Source organism: Pyrus communis, chromosome 9 (assembly GCF_041283825.1).
Source record: "Pyrus communis isolate YQ-2024b chromosome 9, ASM4128382v1, whole genome shotgun sequence".
In the NCBI taxonomy this organism is placed as follows: Eukaryota; Viridiplantae; Streptophyta; class Magnoliopsida; order Rosales; family Rosaceae; genus Pyrus; species Pyrus communis.
Genome location: NC_142573.1, coordinates 5014598 through 5030738, shown reverse-complemented (window position 1 = coordinate 5030738; position 16141 = coordinate 5014598). Strand labels below are relative to the sequence as shown.

The 16141-nt window shown below is 38.7% G+C and overlaps 2 protein-coding genes across 5 annotated transcripts; one reads left to right on the top strand and one right to left on the bottom strand.

Annotated features, from left to right (window-relative positions):
* The first annotated feature begins 3049 nt into the window (after positions 1 to 3049).
* On the top strand, positions 3050 to 6476 carry LOC137740054 (uncharacterized). The gene is made up of 7 exons (XM_068479843.2): positions 3050 to 3758; positions 4296 to 4436; positions 4537 to 4650; positions 4736 to 4909; positions 5529 to 5644; positions 5794 to 5878; positions 5985 to 6476. Exons 1-7 carry the CDS (start codon positions 3336 to 3338, stop codon positions 5988 to 5990), a joined length of 1059 nt encoding a protein of 352 aa, XP_068335944.2. The 5' UTR covers positions 3050 to 3335; the 3' UTR covers positions 5991 to 6476.
* Positions 6477 to 11271: 4795 nt separating this feature from the next.
* On the bottom strand, positions 11272 to 16141 carry LOC137739749 (putative protein phosphatase 2C 52). Of its 4 annotated transcripts, XM_088699541.1 has the most exons (7): positions 15763 to 16102; positions 14318 to 14367; positions 13663 to 14169; positions 13229 to 13576; positions 13034 to 13151; positions 12720 to 12943; positions 11272 to 12069 (listed from the first exon to the last, which is right to left on the bottom strand). In XM_088699541.1, exons 3-7 carry the CDS (start codon positions 13921 to 13923, stop codon positions 11605 to 11607), a joined length of 1416 nt encoding a protein of 471 aa, XP_088555667.1. In that variant the 5' UTR covers positions 13924 to 14169; positions 14318 to 14367; positions 15763 to 16102; the 3' UTR covers positions 11272 to 11604. The 4 variants fall into 4 exon arrangements, with proteins under 4 accessions (XP_088555667.1, XP_068335540.2, XP_088555668.1 ...); XM_068479439.2 differs by lacking the exon at positions 14318 to 14367 and having other exon boundaries at positions 15763 to 16141; XM_088699542.1 differs by lacking the exons at positions 14318 to 14367; positions 15763 to 16102 and adding an exon at positions 14967 to 15237.

The following is a 16141-nucleotide window of genomic DNA, read 5'->3' as shown; positions in this document are numbered from 1 at the left end:
AGGTTCTCATATTGCCTCCAAAAAATGGTCAATAACAATCACAGCCGCACTACGTTTTTCCAAATTGGTGCAGATTATATACCAACTAGTCGATATTCTCAAAACACGGACATGTACAATTATGGTGCATTTGGTGCGTACTTAACATGACAGACATTTTGCAGGAACACCTCTAGAAATCCCACCCGAACATTTTGTTAAGTAATTACTCATGGATTGTTCGACCAGCCTACGAAATGTTGGAACAAGCACTGGTGAATTACTTGTCTAGGATTCCTGGCATAACGAGAATCCAAACGCCGTGAGTTTTCAATTTGTGCTACCAAAGGCCAGAGGGTCAAGACCAGGGTTTGAGAATCTTCCCAATACCACATTCCGTTTTGTAGGTGCTGATATGGTGGTCCACCCTCCCAGTGCCTTTTGGTTGGGTGTCAATCAGAGGCAAGTGGAGTATTTTTGCTTGGCAATGCTACCGTCTCTCGATGTTGAAAGCATAAGCGCCATAGGAGTATATCAACCAACAAAGCACCGTGTGACATATAATCTTACCAGAAGTATGTTGCGTTTTAACCCCAAGATTAATGCACTCGAAATCCATGAAAAGTATTTTCCTGTTCCTAATGCTCATAAGGAATACTATCAGATCAGAAATAAATAAAAGTTTCAAAGATGAGTTCAATCTTCTTTGTCTTGTCAGCCTTGAACACAATTTATTATTTTTTTTTATAGAAAAAAAGGTCAAAATTGTGTTAATAAAGGACATATTACAACTTCCACAAATTAAAACAATTTGGCATTTTTTGAAAAAAAAATTAAAAAAATCTAGCATTTCAGATTTGTTTAAAGTAGAGTGCAAGACTATAAAAGTCGAATGAGGATCCGGGGATCCTCCAATTACATTCGTTCATCATACATTGTGTGGTCAGTTTTCGTCAGGTACTGTTTATATTTAATTTTAAATAAAAAAATTTACAATGATTTCTGGTCACACGATATACGATAAACGAATGTGATTGGAGAATCCCCAGGATCCTCACAAAGAGGATCCGGAGACGATCCTCATTCATAAAGTCTTCTAATTCGCACTAAAATGATCCAAGGGTTCTAACAATGCCACGTATTTAATAAAATTTTTTTTTTTTTTCATAAAATGTAGAGGATCCTCATTCTAAAAAACCAAAAAGAAGTTTCATACAAATCAAGATCGTCTAATTAATCCGTCTTAACTATCAAATCTCTACTTTAAATTTAAGGCATCTTTTCTATTAACAAAAGCTCACAATCTGCATTGTAAAACCTCTCATTTTTGCTCTTAGAATAAACGATCTCAAACAAGATTGCCTACATTTGGAATTTTCATGGCCAACAAAGTAATCTTTCTTTGTCTATACATTCTGTCATCAATTATTTTGTTACCAGGAGTCGAAAATGCAAAACTAGGGTTGACTATTAAGCTCATTCACCGCGACTCCCCGGAGTCACCTCTTTACCAACCTAACCTCACACCACAAAGAACACAAAACCTCGTTCTACAATCAAAAGCCCGCGTCAAACGCCTAAGGAATGGACGTTTACAGCCCAGCAATTTTAACTCAGGTACCAATTTTGTGCGTCCGAAAGTTGATTGCCAGAAGGCGTTACGTTCATGGTGCAAGTGAACATAGGCACATTCAGGATGTCACAGCCCATTGCTTACTTTCTTGACATGGACACGGGGAGTGACCTTATGTGGCTACAATGCCAAGAATGTAAAGGTCCAGGGCACCACAGCTTTCACCAAAACAACCCCGTTTTCAATCATTCGCAATCTTCTTCTTATAGAAAACTTATTTGTGATCGTCATCCCCTTTGCTTTCCTGGAAAATGCATCGGAAACTTTTGCTCATACCATATAGTGTATGACGACGAGGCTACAACTGAAGGCTATCTTGCGTCCGAAACCTTTACTTTTGAATCAAACTCAATGCGGAGTGAAAGGGTTCCAAATATAATTTTCGGTTGTGGTATATTAATCAGATAGGTATGGATGCTTATGGTGAAGAGGGAGGTAATGTCGCTGGAATATTAGGCTTGGGATGGTCACCTCATTCTCTTGTCAGCCAATTAGGTTCTATTTCCGAAGGCCAGTTCTCACATTGCCTCCAAAGAATGCCCTATGACCATCACAGTCCCAACACATATCTGAGATTTGGTGCAGACATACCCAATAGACCATCTTTTCAACATACTGAGTTAGCAAAATTTGGTAGACTTATTCCTTACTTTCTGAACATGCTAGACATTAGTGTTGCAAGTTTGCGTCTACATATCCCACCCGAACATTTTGCTAGGAGGCCGCAGTTTTGTGGTGGGACACTAATAGATACAGGAGCTATGCTTACTCAGGAATTATTCAACCAGCCTACGAAATCTTGGAACGAGCACTCGTGAATTACTTCTCTAGGTATCGTAATATAACAAGGATTCATAGAGAAGACTTCAATTTGTGCTACCAAAGATCAACGGTCAGAAGAGAAGGATTTATGAATCTTCCAACAATCACATTCCATTTGAGAGGTGCTGATCTTCTGTTGCAGCCTCAGGCAGCGTTTCTTGTTGATCTAACCGGGCGGTCCTACAGGCGAGAGTATTTTTGCTTGGCAATGTTCAACGAAAGTGATGATACCGTAATAGGTGCATACCAGCAAACAAATCAGCGTTTCATATATGATCCCGGTAGAAGGACATTGCGTTTTGGCCCTGAAGATTGTAGCAGAACTCCATGAACTTCGTTGTGTCATGCCATAAATAAAACGAAATAAATTAATAAGGCAAATTTATAATCAACCTTCCTTTCTTTTTATATATCTATAGAGTTCATTTTTGCTCACTCCTAACTCAGAAAAACTGTTATTCTCCCCCAAACTCGTGTCATGTATACAAAGAACTAACCATGCTTAGTCTATATTCTTTAATCTTTTATGGCCGAAAAGGAAAAATAAAAATAAATTAAATTAAATTAATCAAGAATTTAGATATGTATAATCAAACTAAATTGAAAGTTGTCGATGGTGTAATTTTAACATTTGTTTCTTGTGTCAAAATTCGTATTGATCGTGTCAGACTTTCGCGTTTCAAAAGTCAAACGGAAAACAGTAGAAGCATGTGTTAATGTATGGTAAAGAAGGCAAGCACGATCCTTTTCTCTGTTCCACTCAGAAATCCAAGACTTGTGTAATTTTTTCGATCAAAGAAGCATACATTTCAGTCCCAAAAACTCCCACGTAAAATCATAGACATTACATTACGTTGAACTTCCTCAATTTCTCCGAAAGCTCTGTCGATTAACCCGACAAATGTCTACTCTAAACATAATCGCAGCTCACAACCTCCCTTCACCCTCAACCTCCTCCTTCGTTGCTCAATCTCACAAACCCAACTCGCTTTCACTCTTCTTCTGCAACCAAGCCTCCAGCAAACCCGACCCACCAAGGCTTTCGGGCTTCCCGACCCGGAAAAAACGAAGCTGGATTGTGGGGTCGGTCACTGAGGACAGAGAGGTGGTTCCATTGAAGGAAAAACTTGCAGAGGAGCAAGATAGCAGGTTACTGGTTAATGGGTCGGAAGAGTTTCAGGCTCTTTCGACATCGTCGGAGGAGAAAGGAGAGGGGAATGATTTGGATAAGCTGACGAGCAGAGCAATTAATGCGTTGATTGTTCTGGGATTGGGGACCTTTGCGGTCTCTAAGTTGCTCACAATCGACCACGATTATTGGCATGTAAGTGATCTCATTGATATGTGTGTGTATGTATATCTGTAAATATATTGGTCTGTGTGTTCATGGATAATGATGCTCATATGACTCTTTGAAGGGTTTCGTCTTATGCGTTTATCTTAGTTTGTTGATTAATTGATTAAAGTTTTCAGCTTTAATTCTCGAATTGGTTGATTCTTAATACTTTAATCTATACTTAGTTAAGTTTCTCTGCTGGATTTGGAACATCTTTTAGTAGAATGATGAACCGAATTGAAATTGGTATCTGTGAATTCATGGATTTTGATGCAAGTAAGCTGAAGAAGGTTTAAAGGGTTATGTTGTTTGGCTTAATTTGTTAATTTGTTAATTTGCTTGAAGTCTTCAGCCTTGTTTTTGGAATGGGTTGATCCTTAATACTTTTTAAGTTAACCTTTACATGTTTGAATGATGAGCTGAATCGAATTTGAGTTCTTTTCTTCTCTATATTGAATAAGGTGGTTGCCTCTGTAACTTGTTGTATTTTGGATGTCAAAGCTTAATTTTTGAGACGTTTTTAAGGGATGGACGCTTTATGAGATACTAAGATATGTACCGGAACACAATTGGATTGCATATGAACAAGCTCTCAAAGCAAATCCGGTTTTTGCCAAAATGGTGATAAGTGGTGTTGTCTATACTCTAGGAGATTGGATTGCCCAAGTAAGTCTCTCTTCACTGTCTTCAGATAAGATTGGATAAAGTTTGTCTCAGTCATGGCTTGTTTTTATGGTTTCTTAGTTGTTTCCTATTGTATGTGAAGTGTTTTGAAGGGAAGCCACTTTTGGATTTTGACCGGAAACGCATGTTCAGATCAGGCCTTGTTGGGTTTACTTTCCATGGATCCCTCTCCCATTTTTATTACCAATTTTGTGAGGTGAGAATTCTGGTTTATATTTGCTTATTTCTGGCTTGTTGATGAGTTTCTATGAATGGCTAAACTTATTGACTCCGATTTTCAGGCTCTTTTTCCTTTGGAGGATTGGTGGGTGGTCCCTGCCAAAATAGCCTTTGATCAAACAGTCTGGTCAGCCATTTGGAACAGCATCTATTTTGTGGTTCTGGGGTTCTTGCGTTTCGAGTCCCCAACCAAGATTTTTGATGAATTGAGGGCTACATTTGGGCCAATGCTGACTGTAAGAAACTCTTCTAAATCCTCCTTATCAGTTTTAAATGTCTTGTTTTAGTTTTTGTGATTGTATTTTGCTTGTTTTGAATGGATTGCGAGATTATTTTTTTACCAGATAGAGTTGGATTTCTGTAAAAACACTTGAGGAGGATCTCTTCACTTATATCTGATTTAAGTTCTCTGACCCAGTTATCATAGCTTGTTTTGCTTCATATGCTGCTGATTATATTAATAGATCATGTAACAATAACAGGTAAAAGAACTTCCATATGTCGGTAAAGTACAAAAGTATATCTAAAAGAAGAGAACATTTGAATTTTGAGCTAATGTGGTCTCCAAAAGTAGTAATTGTTTCTTTCACTTGTACGCATACAGTCATACCAGCAGAGGTTAACGTGATACCTTAAAAAAAGTATATACAAGGGTCGACGGTGGATGGTAAAAACATGAATATAAATTCATTATAGTTTATGTTTGAACCTAGCAACTAAAATTAAGCAGAAATTATTATGACTTCGATATTTGATCTAAATGCTTCTTGTGGTTTGAGTTTCTATGAATACGGGTTTGATTGGTATATTGTGAGTGGTAACCTACTTATATTCGTGAGTAAATTGGCATGACAGGCGGGATGGAAACTTTGGCCATTTGCTCATGTGGTTACATATGGCCTGATCCCTGTTGAACAAAGGCTTCTTTGGGTGGACTGTGTGGAGCTTATTTGGGTTACTATTCTCTCAACGTAAGCCTCCAATCTTAGTTTCTTTTATATGGCGAGAATTTCTGTGTGGGAACCCCTACCCTGATAAGGGTAGTCTGCCCTATTTTGTATGCCTGTTAATTTCAATATGTGTAATATCGTTTCTCACTGGTTAAATTTTCTTTGGGCAGTTATTCAAATGAGAATGCAGATTCCAGTTTATCCGAGGCATCTTCTGGTGCAGATTCTGCTTCTTCGTCAAGCAGTTCTTCAAAGGTATGTCACGTTAGCTGTTACTGTAGGGCCTATTTCAGAATCTTAATACATGTTTGGGTCCAACAATGAAATCTTCAAATAATGAAATACGTGATTCCGTGTGCAGGACTAAATTCTGAAAAGCATGGTACTGAGACGGTTTTCTATAGCCAACGCAGTAACCACTGTTTCCACCCTATTAGTGTTTGGAAGCGCAAAATTTCTATACGAGAACTGCGAGGAAAGTACTTGTTAGGGGAGATCATCATTCAATGGCTGTGCAGACCACAATATAATATGAAGCAGCATGAGCTACGTAGCTTGGGAGACCAGCAATTATTGGTTATCCTAACCAAACATTATGATACGAAGAATAATTTTCCTGCCAAATGTGTTCTATATTCGTTCTCAAATTCAGTCAGCTCCCCCTGGCGATCTCGTGCTATGTATATTCATTGGAGTAGCTGTAAATTTCAACAGGTACTGCAACTCAGGTTGTAGCTTGGAGAAACTGTATACTTGTAATAATAATGCCATCAAGAAGAATAAGAAGAGATTTTGTAACTACTTGATGTTTCTTGACGTTGAAATGACTGCCTTTTTGGGCGAATTTTGAGAACATTGCTTGGCTTCTTCCTCGGAATGAGCTTCATCTTCTTTACAAATCACAATTTCACATATATGCTGCAATGATTTATTTAAATATTAAAAGAAATATTTTTGTGCACGTGTCAAATTATAATTACCATTCAAATAAGAACGGCTACTTTTGAGTTTTAAATTAGGACATTTTTAATTGAGCACAACCATCCGTCCTGCTAGTAATTTATAATTTGATAAGTGTAGAGAGAACTCATCAAAAACACACCATAAACAAAAATTGCACAAAGAAAGTAGCTAAGTATCGTCTTTATTTTTAGCAAGGAATTTGTAGCTCAGTTTGTTAAATAACACTCTCTACTACACCCGAGGTCTAAATTCGAATATCCCCTTCCAAAGTTGAGAAATCTAGTCCTCATCGAAATCCTTCAATGCGTTCGGTGGTTCTTACCGAACAGATGTATTCACAGCGGGCATTACTATCGAACATCTTTCTACTAAAAGGGCCATTTCCATGGTACATCACATGCAATGCACGTGACCACCCAACATTTCACAGATCGCGCGGGATCCAACTGCCGTTGACAGAAACCAACTTCCTCTGCCTCCCTCAAACAAATAGCAGCACCCCAAAATTTTTGAAATTACAGAACGAACCCCAGATCTGAAAATTCTCTTACACCTCGATCTCGGTACCCCTTTTTAGATCCGATATCGCCTGAACCGGGTCAGAAAACAACAATGGCGAAGGTCGAAGAATTGCGCCAAGAATCTAAGGACGCCAGCGTCGCGAAGAATAAGAAGAAGAGGAGCCACGGCTCCACCGAGTTCTTCGTCTTCGTGGATTACCTCTTCCTCTCGATCTTCTTCGCGTTCCTCTGCTTCCTCATCTTCAAGATTGCATCCGATTTTTTCTCTCTCTAGACACCAGCATTGTTTCGAATCAGGTTGATCCTCCGATCCCTCCTCTCAATTTCGTTGATGTTTTTTTTTCCCTCAATTTTTGGTATTCTGAATGCAATTTGTGTAACTGCATCTGTATTTAGTTTCAAAATGTAATGTTGTTTTTATTGGAGCGATATTCTATTCTAATCTAAACTAGAGGACAGGAATTCGAACTTGGGTGGAGACGAGAAAGCACACTGCTTTAGCCAACTTGGTTAGGCGAGATTGGCGGTTGTAATTGTAATTGAATGGATAGGTAGAGGTATCAATAGGACTTTGAATTCATTGAAACTAAAATGAAGTTTGGTATCTGTGGAGTTGCAATTTGTTCTCATCTGGGTAGTTGTTGAATTTGATGGCTGGTGTTCAATGTGAAAATTCTGTGGTTGGTGCTGGTATTTATTCTAGGCATAAATACGGCTGTTGAATGCCAAATATGGTAAGTTTCTGCACATGTTGTTATGAATCCAAGTAAAGAATAAACTTGTCAGTTCTTTAGATTTTTCGAGGACGAAGAAAATCAATTTCAGGTGGACTATTTTCTAGAGGAGCTGGTCCTGTGAACCAGTTTTTTTCAACTGGTCATTTCTCTATTTACTTGACTAGGATTAATGAAATGCACTCAGATTTAAACGCCGTTTCGCGTCAATTGGCTTATGGTTATATCTAAACCAATGCGTCTTTAGTTTCTGAACATTTTTCAGTATAATGTTGTTGAATGTTCGTAGGGCTCGATCAATAAAATGAAGATTGCTTGTGATTCCCACTTAGAAATGTATGCAGGCTTCAGTTTAGGATTATTGATTAGTAACTATAGCAGTTGTTTATGCATTTGCAGCTGTTTCGTTTAGTAACATTTCTACAGGATTATGTAACATGTTCAGGTCCAAGCTTGAAGAACTTTATGGGTGTTGGCTTGGTTGAATTCAGATTTTGCAAACTCAAATTCACGATGTTTTTGGGTGAATCGAAAAATTCTTGTTCCCTTTTGATCCAATGTAATTTAGAAACAGTTGTTTTTTTATGGCTAAACTTCTGGGTACATCACATATGTTCAAGTGTAACATTCATATATGAATTAAGATGATGGATTATGTCTTTCTATTAAGAACTAGAAGGTGTTTTGTGAATTGCTTTCACACCAAAATGAAGTTAACAAGTGGGGTTTATATCTAATCTTTGATTGATGGCACACCTAACCATGTAATAGCAATGGTGGGGGAACGTGTATTGTACGCAGTCTTACCTTTACTTTACAAAGAGGTTGTTTTCACGATTCGAACATGTGATCTTTGGGTCATAAAGGAGCTAGTTTTCTGTTGTGCCAAGGCTTTCCCTCACCTAACCATTTATTAATTTGACGAAATTTTTTTCTAGCTCTACTAATTCGTTGAAAAGCCTTGATATTGATTGGCTTTGGAATTAATGTCTGATTTGAACATATCCTTTTTGCTTGCTGGTGTAATTAATATGTTTCTGATTAGTAGGTCTAGTTGCTTCTTCTATTAGGTCTACCTTGTAAAAATATTTGGTTTGCACCAAAAAAATAGTAGGGAAGTGATTTCCGCAATCAGTTCCTAACCTTGCAAACACGAGCGTGAAAAATCATTGCCCAAAAAGTAAGCTTCCTCTCTCTCACACGCATACTTGCAAACACAAAAGCATGGTTAAAGAGTAAAGAGAATAACAGCTGCTGACGAGCATTCATTGATTCACACTAGAAGTGGAACTACCAAATAAAAACAGCAAAACATAGATTTATTTACGTAACTACTTTATTCGAAGCTAGAGAAGCAGCAGTCTATCAAGATTCTAGCTCTCTCAAACTGAATAGACAAAAGAAGAAAAACACATACAACTAATCGACGGATACAGAATCATGACCTAGCGCGCTCATTCAAATCAAAGCTCATTGCCAAACGAATTCAGGGAGTTGGAGCACCTGTAGGGCTCCCGCCACCATTGCCGGGGGTTGGAGCGTATGTGTCATCACCGCCTGGAACATAGTCGTCACTACTAGGGCTTCCCACACTTCCACCAGTGCTGCCGGTGCTAGGGGGTGGAGCATAAGGTGAAACATTATACAGTGGTGGTAGCATCACACGCCCAATGCCGGGAATGACAAAACTTCCGTCATGGTTATGAAACCACTGAGGTTGTTTCTTGTCATCTTTGTTGGAGGTTGTCCGGACATTTCGCCCGGAAACTGCTCCCCCTACTAGGGCAAGAAGGATAACGGAAATGGAGATGAGAGTGGGCACCGAAGAGCGGGTTTTGTAAGCCATTATCGGAGCAATGCTGCAGAAACCGAGGAGAGAGAAATGAGAGAGAAGGGTAGGTCTTGCTGCAGTTAGCTTGGTGATTTGGAATGTAGAAAGAAGGGCTCTTCTTATAGCTGAGGATTTTTGGCAAGTTGGGTGAACTGTTGGCGGTGAGTTAATTGCCAGAGTTTCTAGGCGAAGCCATGGATAGAGAGGAGGTATACAAATGTATACGTGCATGGAGAGAGAAGTGATGTGTTGGATTTTTCTTAGGTCGATAATTTTGATGCACTTAAAGGACTGTGGGCTCTTGCAAAAATTCCAGAAAACAACATTTAGATACCCTTCCTTATTATATTTAACATGTGCGCTCAGTACTTCAGAGAAATTTTTAGGGCATATGTCTACTTAACAGAAATCGAAGAATAAAATAACTTTAAAATAGAGGAAGAAGGGAACAGAAATCAAATAAATTATTTAAATCTGAACTTTAGATATTTGATTGCGGATTTGATGAGGAAACCCACACTTTTTCAATTTCTTGTTTTATTAACAAGGGAAAAAAAACTAAGGAGTAAAATAATTCTCGAACTAATATTCTAATAAACTTGAAAAATTAAAATGATTATAATTCTTAAGAATGTGATCCGCTTAAAAGTTAATGAATAGTGATTGCGAAGAACTTGGGGGTCTTTTCTTGGTTACCAAGATTGAGGTGTACATTAAACATATTAAAATCTGCCAATACGTACCAGCAACTCTTGCGGCCATTAATCATGTGCAGATCCGTCTCTTTCCTGTGTGAATGTGAATCAAAGAGCCTGCAATTTAAGGTTTCATCTTTATTTTTGCAGAACTACCCTTTTTTTCTTCTTTCTGGTTTGTTCCTTTTCCTTTCTTCACTGGCAAGGTATTTAGTGGGGTCATTTTCCACATTGCAATTTCCCGTCTTCTCCCTTATTATTGTTGTATCAGTTATTTTCCATAGAAAAATTTTTATAAACATCACCTGTATGTTAGGTATTGCTGCAAAAACACGCCACTTAATTGGAAAATTGAGTAATCTGTCACCTCAATTTTGATGTTGTAATTGCCACTTATGACCAGCTTCGTCTATTTTTTCATCTGTAAGGTTGCATATGCATCTCAAACTTGACGTGGATTGATATTTCAGACTTCAAAATACATTTTCAAGTGTTGCTTGTAAATCACGGGACGCAGAAGTAGATGGAGTTAGACTATAGGTGATATATTCGAACAAAATTTTGAATGAATTGGCATATTGCTTCCATTATTTTGTAGGTGACAAAAGCTGCAACAATGCCTAAGGTTTCGAGTGACATTAAATTAAAAGTTCACAGAAAGGAAAGAGGTGGTGTTTTTACCAGTTGCCCTCTACCACTTATCTTTAGCAAGGTATTTATTTCACAATTTAAATGCACATTATCTGAAAATGGTTGCCTGATTACCTAAAACAATAGTATGCCTTTATTCAAGCTGTGCATCTTGATCCAGGGAGCAATGGGTTTGGACAGTTCAACAGCTGAATCTTACAATGCATCAACTGTTGCGTACATGATGCTGCGGGATCCTTCACACCGTCAGATATGATCATTTAATTAGAAACATTTATACGTAGACGTTCGGCTGAGTAATGTATTGCATACATTTACAGAAGACACGTAGAACATTAAAATCTAGGCTGCATCTACATCTGATCTGAACTAAAGAACGTACAGAACACTTGGAAACACAGAGACAATTATATTTGCCTCAGTTGCCTGATAAGAACAGTTTCCTTACTTTTTGTGCCTTCTACAACAAATGCTGAGGAAATTGAAACCCAGAAAGATTTATCATTCCTTCGGATTTTAATGAGGCAAAAAAATCCCATAATACAACAAAAGCTAGCCGGTTTCGTTTATATTTGAATCACAATTTCTAAGGCCTTTCCTCGGAAAATCTAGGAAGTTGAACAAGGGAGTTCACGCGCGTCACACCTTCCAAACCCAACCAGTTCTGATCTTCAGCTGCCACTGTTTCTTCATTCCCTTCAATCTCAACCGGTAGTCGACCATAAGTATCACTTTCATCAGATGATCTGACAGTGAAATTCCTCTGCAAAGATGGCTCGGACTTCTGGCCATCATCCGATTCAGCTGCATTGCCAGAGTGATTGCTTTGAATGGTTGCAGATGAAAAACCTTGTTCCTCGTAATCAGATTCTGAATCCATTTTCCCATCCAAAAACAAGCAAACAACTGCACAGTCATCCATCTTCGAAGTTGGGTATTTGAGTTTCCATTCACGAGCAGCTGAGTCCACCACAGTCCTTGCAGCCGATGCCCGGCTTGGGGCTGAGGATACTATCTCAACAACCTCTTCATTGCTTAAGACATCCCAAACCTGTAATGTTACAAGTTAAACGTCTTTGAGAGAAGTTATATTAAGAAAGACATAACAAGGTTAACAATTACGTGCAAAGCAGGACACGAATAAGCAGAGCAGTACTCATTGACATGCAGCAATCATTTAAATGTCAATTATGTTATCTCCGGCTTGCCTAGGTTCCCTGAGCTAGCAGGGAATCAGGACAGTTACAAGCAATGCAGTCCTCATAGGTTGGAACCACTTCACATATATCGACACCTTCTCGTGTACAGTAAAGTAGCAAGAACATGCTAGACGTGAGCACTCTTTTCTCACTCACGTTTTAAGAATCAAGATGCCTAAGACTTTCTTACTGGATTTTTACATCTCATGTTATCTATCGACAATTCCCTGATCATGCTTAAAATGCTACATGTTTGTAATTCTATCACTTCACGGTTGGTTCCTGGAAGCCATTTCAAGCACAAATGGATATTCCTCATTGTTGTATGATTCCTATGTGATTTTCTAGTTTTCTTTGCAGCTTATAAGGAGGTCCATAGGCCATTACTAAAGCCAGTATTTTCACATTGAAATAATCTACAAACATCGAACCAAAAAGAACAGAAGTAGTGAAAGAAACTGTAGAGAATATAGGAGGATATAATATAAGACGAAATTTTTACCCCATCAGAAGCGAGAACAATGAACTGATCTCTGTCAGTAAGTATCCGGTGTGAGAACTCAGGTATTGAGATCACTCCATACTCCTTTAAACAGAAATCACCGAAGGCTCGAGCCATTGCTAAGCCTGGGGCATCATCAAAAGGCAACCATACTCGAGACACTTCGGGCTCATCTTGCAAAGCAAACACCCTACCCTTGCATCGTTTGATCCTTTCAGCTTCCCCTACAAAATTTTACATAACACCAACAAAGTTAGGTTCAAAACAAGCAGGCAGACAAAACATTGATGAGGAGAAATATATATGGTTCATACTTGGAAGATCGGGCTTTAAATCAACAGTCAACTGGATTGCCACCATTGAATCATTACCGTCCTTTGATCCCAGGATTGCTCGAGAATCCCCAATATAACCCATGAAAAGATTTGACCCCTGCAAAGTGAAGCAATCAAGAACAAAGCAAACGAAATGGGAAAACTTAAGAGTGCAGAAGGTGTTTGCTGCCGTACCTGTTTGACTAGAGTGACAGCAGTGCTACCACTGCAGAAGCAATCCAAATTCGGATGCGACCTCAGCTCCTTGTCCATGGATTTATATGACTTCAGGAAGGCGTCTCTCCATGATAAATTCAATTTTTCTTCAGCCGAACCATCCTTCTCAGTATCTCCACCATCTGACTTCTTCACGCTCCCTTTGAAACATGTTTTACTGGACCCTTTTAACCTCGATTGATATGAATACAAGAAGGATAGCAGCTTCACAGGCAATGCATCCCTTACTTTACGTGCAACAAGATGGCCATGCGGACCATGGCCATCAAAAACACCACAAAAGATCGCATCATCGGACATGAAATCCTTCAAAAGATTACAAAATCAAGAGTTCAGAAATTACCTACCAACATGTTCAATTAGTATTTCGATTGCAGAGTAGAAACACTTACTTCCCACACAACCATGGCATCCTGGTTTATGCCTTTGCGGCCCTGCTGTGTGAATATGCAAGAAGTCTGACTCTTTCCGTTGGTAAAAATGCGGTTGGGTAAGGTGTGTAAGTTCTGAAGAGTATAGGAATGATCAGAAAATGTCTTCTTCGTTCTCTTTTGGCCACAAAATCCAATCCCCAGGCCTGTCTGCGCAACTCTCTCTCCATTGCTCCTGCTACTAAGAGTACTCCGACTACTAGTCGAAACACAACCCCCCATTTCCTCAGCTCAACAAACAAAACATCTAACTTAACAAGGGATAAGTCCTACTTTTGCCAACCAGATCTCATACGAAATTCTGGAATTCACCACAAATGGTCAACCGAGCAAATGACTATCCAAGTACCAAAGATTCCCACACATCCAAACCACTAGCCACTTTACAAGCCCATGTAGAAAAATGAGGTCACTTTATCTTGGTGAAATGAAATCCGTGGATGTATCACGAATCAATGATAAAACCAGCTGAGGCGAACGAGAAGACATTAGTTAATTACTTGTTTATTCTCTGGCAACACAGAATGCAAAAATGGCAGCATGTAAAGAACTAACCAAATCAAACAAGATGTATTAAAAAAACACAATTCCATGTGAAACAAGGAATAGAATATACTCAGAAAGGCTGTCCTCCCCTGATCCTATTTCCCTTCGTGAGGAATCACACTGATAATAACCAAGTGGTAGGATTTTGAGCAACTTGATTCATATAAAATAGATGGCAAAGACCAGTAGATTATAATATAAATTAGATTAGAATATCGCTTGATAAAAACAGAGGTTAACGGAGACAGAAAAACGGAGAAATGGCACCACAAGAACACGAAATTTTCCCAGTATTCGGCCAACTATGAGATTCAGACCCCCAAAATAAAAACGCACCACGTAAAATCGGATAGATGGAAACCAAGAAATGCACCATACAACACAAAAATACCCTGTATTCAGCCAGCTATGCGATTCGGACTCATCAAAATTCAATAATATAAGTAAAATAAACATATGTCGCTTAAAAGATCCTTAGCAAAACAGAACTGCACAGAGATGCAAAAAACCAGAAGAACAATGAGACTATCGAAAATCTTAACTCAATTATATGTGCCCACAAACATATGAAGAAACAATCAAGCTTATCCGACTTGAATTGGATACTAATTAAGCAAACCAGAACGAGATATTCTTGACAACTTGGAATTTTTTAGTATATTTTAAATTTTCCTCCACTTTCACAGCAACCAAACAAAGCATAGGGTCGGTCAACGGACCTGTTTCGGATGGAGGGAGGGGGGGAGAGAGAGAGAGGTAAGGGCAACAAAGAAATTGGTACGAACTGTTGTTTTCCCACTAGAGAGAAATCAGAGAGAGAGAGAAAGCAAATTTCGAAAAAGCAGGAAAAAGACGAGGAGGAATGATCTTTTGCCAAGTAACATCATCAAGCAAACAAACAAACAAAAGCCTACACAGGGTTAATCCTTGTTTGGTTCCTGAGAAAATACCAAGGAAAGTCCTAAAACTTTTGAGCAGAAGAGATCACTCAAATATTACATGATTATGTAATATTAAAAAGGGGCAAACAGAGCAGTAAAACCCAAATCACAAACAACCATCAAAATCCAATGGTATGCTTATTTTTCTATGAGAATGCGGTGAAAGTTTCAGTCTTTTACAAAGCCAAGCAACAAAAATATGAAATTTAAGCTGTTTAACTCTCTCTCTCTCTCTCTCTCTCTCTCTCTCCCCCTCCCTCCCTCCCTCCCTCTCCCCCTGAATTTTTACCCAGCAGAAATCAAAACTCAAATGACATATCAAAGTAAATGGATTGGAGTGCAGAGAGAGAGAGAAGTTGTACATGCAGATCTTTGATTGCTCTGTGATTATTACCCCATATCACTCAAGTTTCAATTCAAACAAACAAAAAAAAGCACAAATAAAGAATAACGTTATTGGTCAGAGACAAATGGAAAGCAACTTGTTTAGTGATGAAACAAACAAACCATCCAAAATTAGAAGTAAAATTGGAGTGTGTGAGAAAATTTGAGGAAAGGGTGGCAAGTTTCTTACCTTATTGTTGAATTTTGCCCGCCAAGATTGGAGCTTTGGGATCAGAGTGAAGAAAACCAGAGCAGAGCAGAACAGAAGGAAATAAAGAGAGGGAGAGGGAGAGAGAGAGTTGATTACTAATATGGTGGGAGACTGGAGGGAGCCCAAGGGAAGGCGGTGCATTAATTGCAAAAGCAGGGCAGAACAGAAAGGGGGGGGAGAGAGAGAGAGAGAGAAGGAAGTTTACTGTGGAGTAGCCGTGCACCTCCCGACTGAAACGATGATTGAAATCAATCTCATGATCAACTTCCACTGTTCATTACACTTTCCTCATAGCGCGTCCAATCATCCTTATCCCCATTTTCTTTTCAGTTCTTTCCTTTTTCTTTTTATTCTTCCC

What these genes read in the sequence shown, in the direction of transcription:
- LOC137740054 (XM_068479843.2), top strand. Translation starts at nt 3,336, where the DNA reads ATGTCTACTCTAAACATAATCGCAGCTCACAACCTCCCTTCACCCTCA. An exon ending in TTTATTACCAATTTTGTGAG is followed by an intron (nt 4,651 to 4,735) that starts GTGAGAATTCTG and finishes TCCGATTTTCAG; the next exon opens with GCTCTTTTTCCTTTGGAGGA. An exon ending in CATTTGGGCCAATGCTGACT is followed by an intron (nt 4,910 to 5,528) that starts GTAAGAAACTCT and finishes TTGGCATGACAG; the next exon opens with GCGGGATGGAAACTTTGGCC.
- LOC137739749 (XM_068479439.2), bottom strand. Translation starts at nt 13,923, where the DNA reads ATGGGGGGTTGTGTTTCGACTAGTAGTCGGAGTACTCTTAGTAGCAGG. An exon ending in TTTAAAGCCCGATCTTCCAA is followed by an intron (nt 12,944 to 13,033) that starts GTATGAACCATA and finishes AAAATTTTGTAG; the next exon opens with GGGAAGCTGAAAGGATCAAA. An exon ending in TTGTTCTCGCTTCTGATGGG is followed by an intron (nt 12,070 to 12,719) that starts GTAAAAATTTCG and finishes GTAACATTACAG; the next exon opens with GTTTGGGATGTCTTAAGCAA.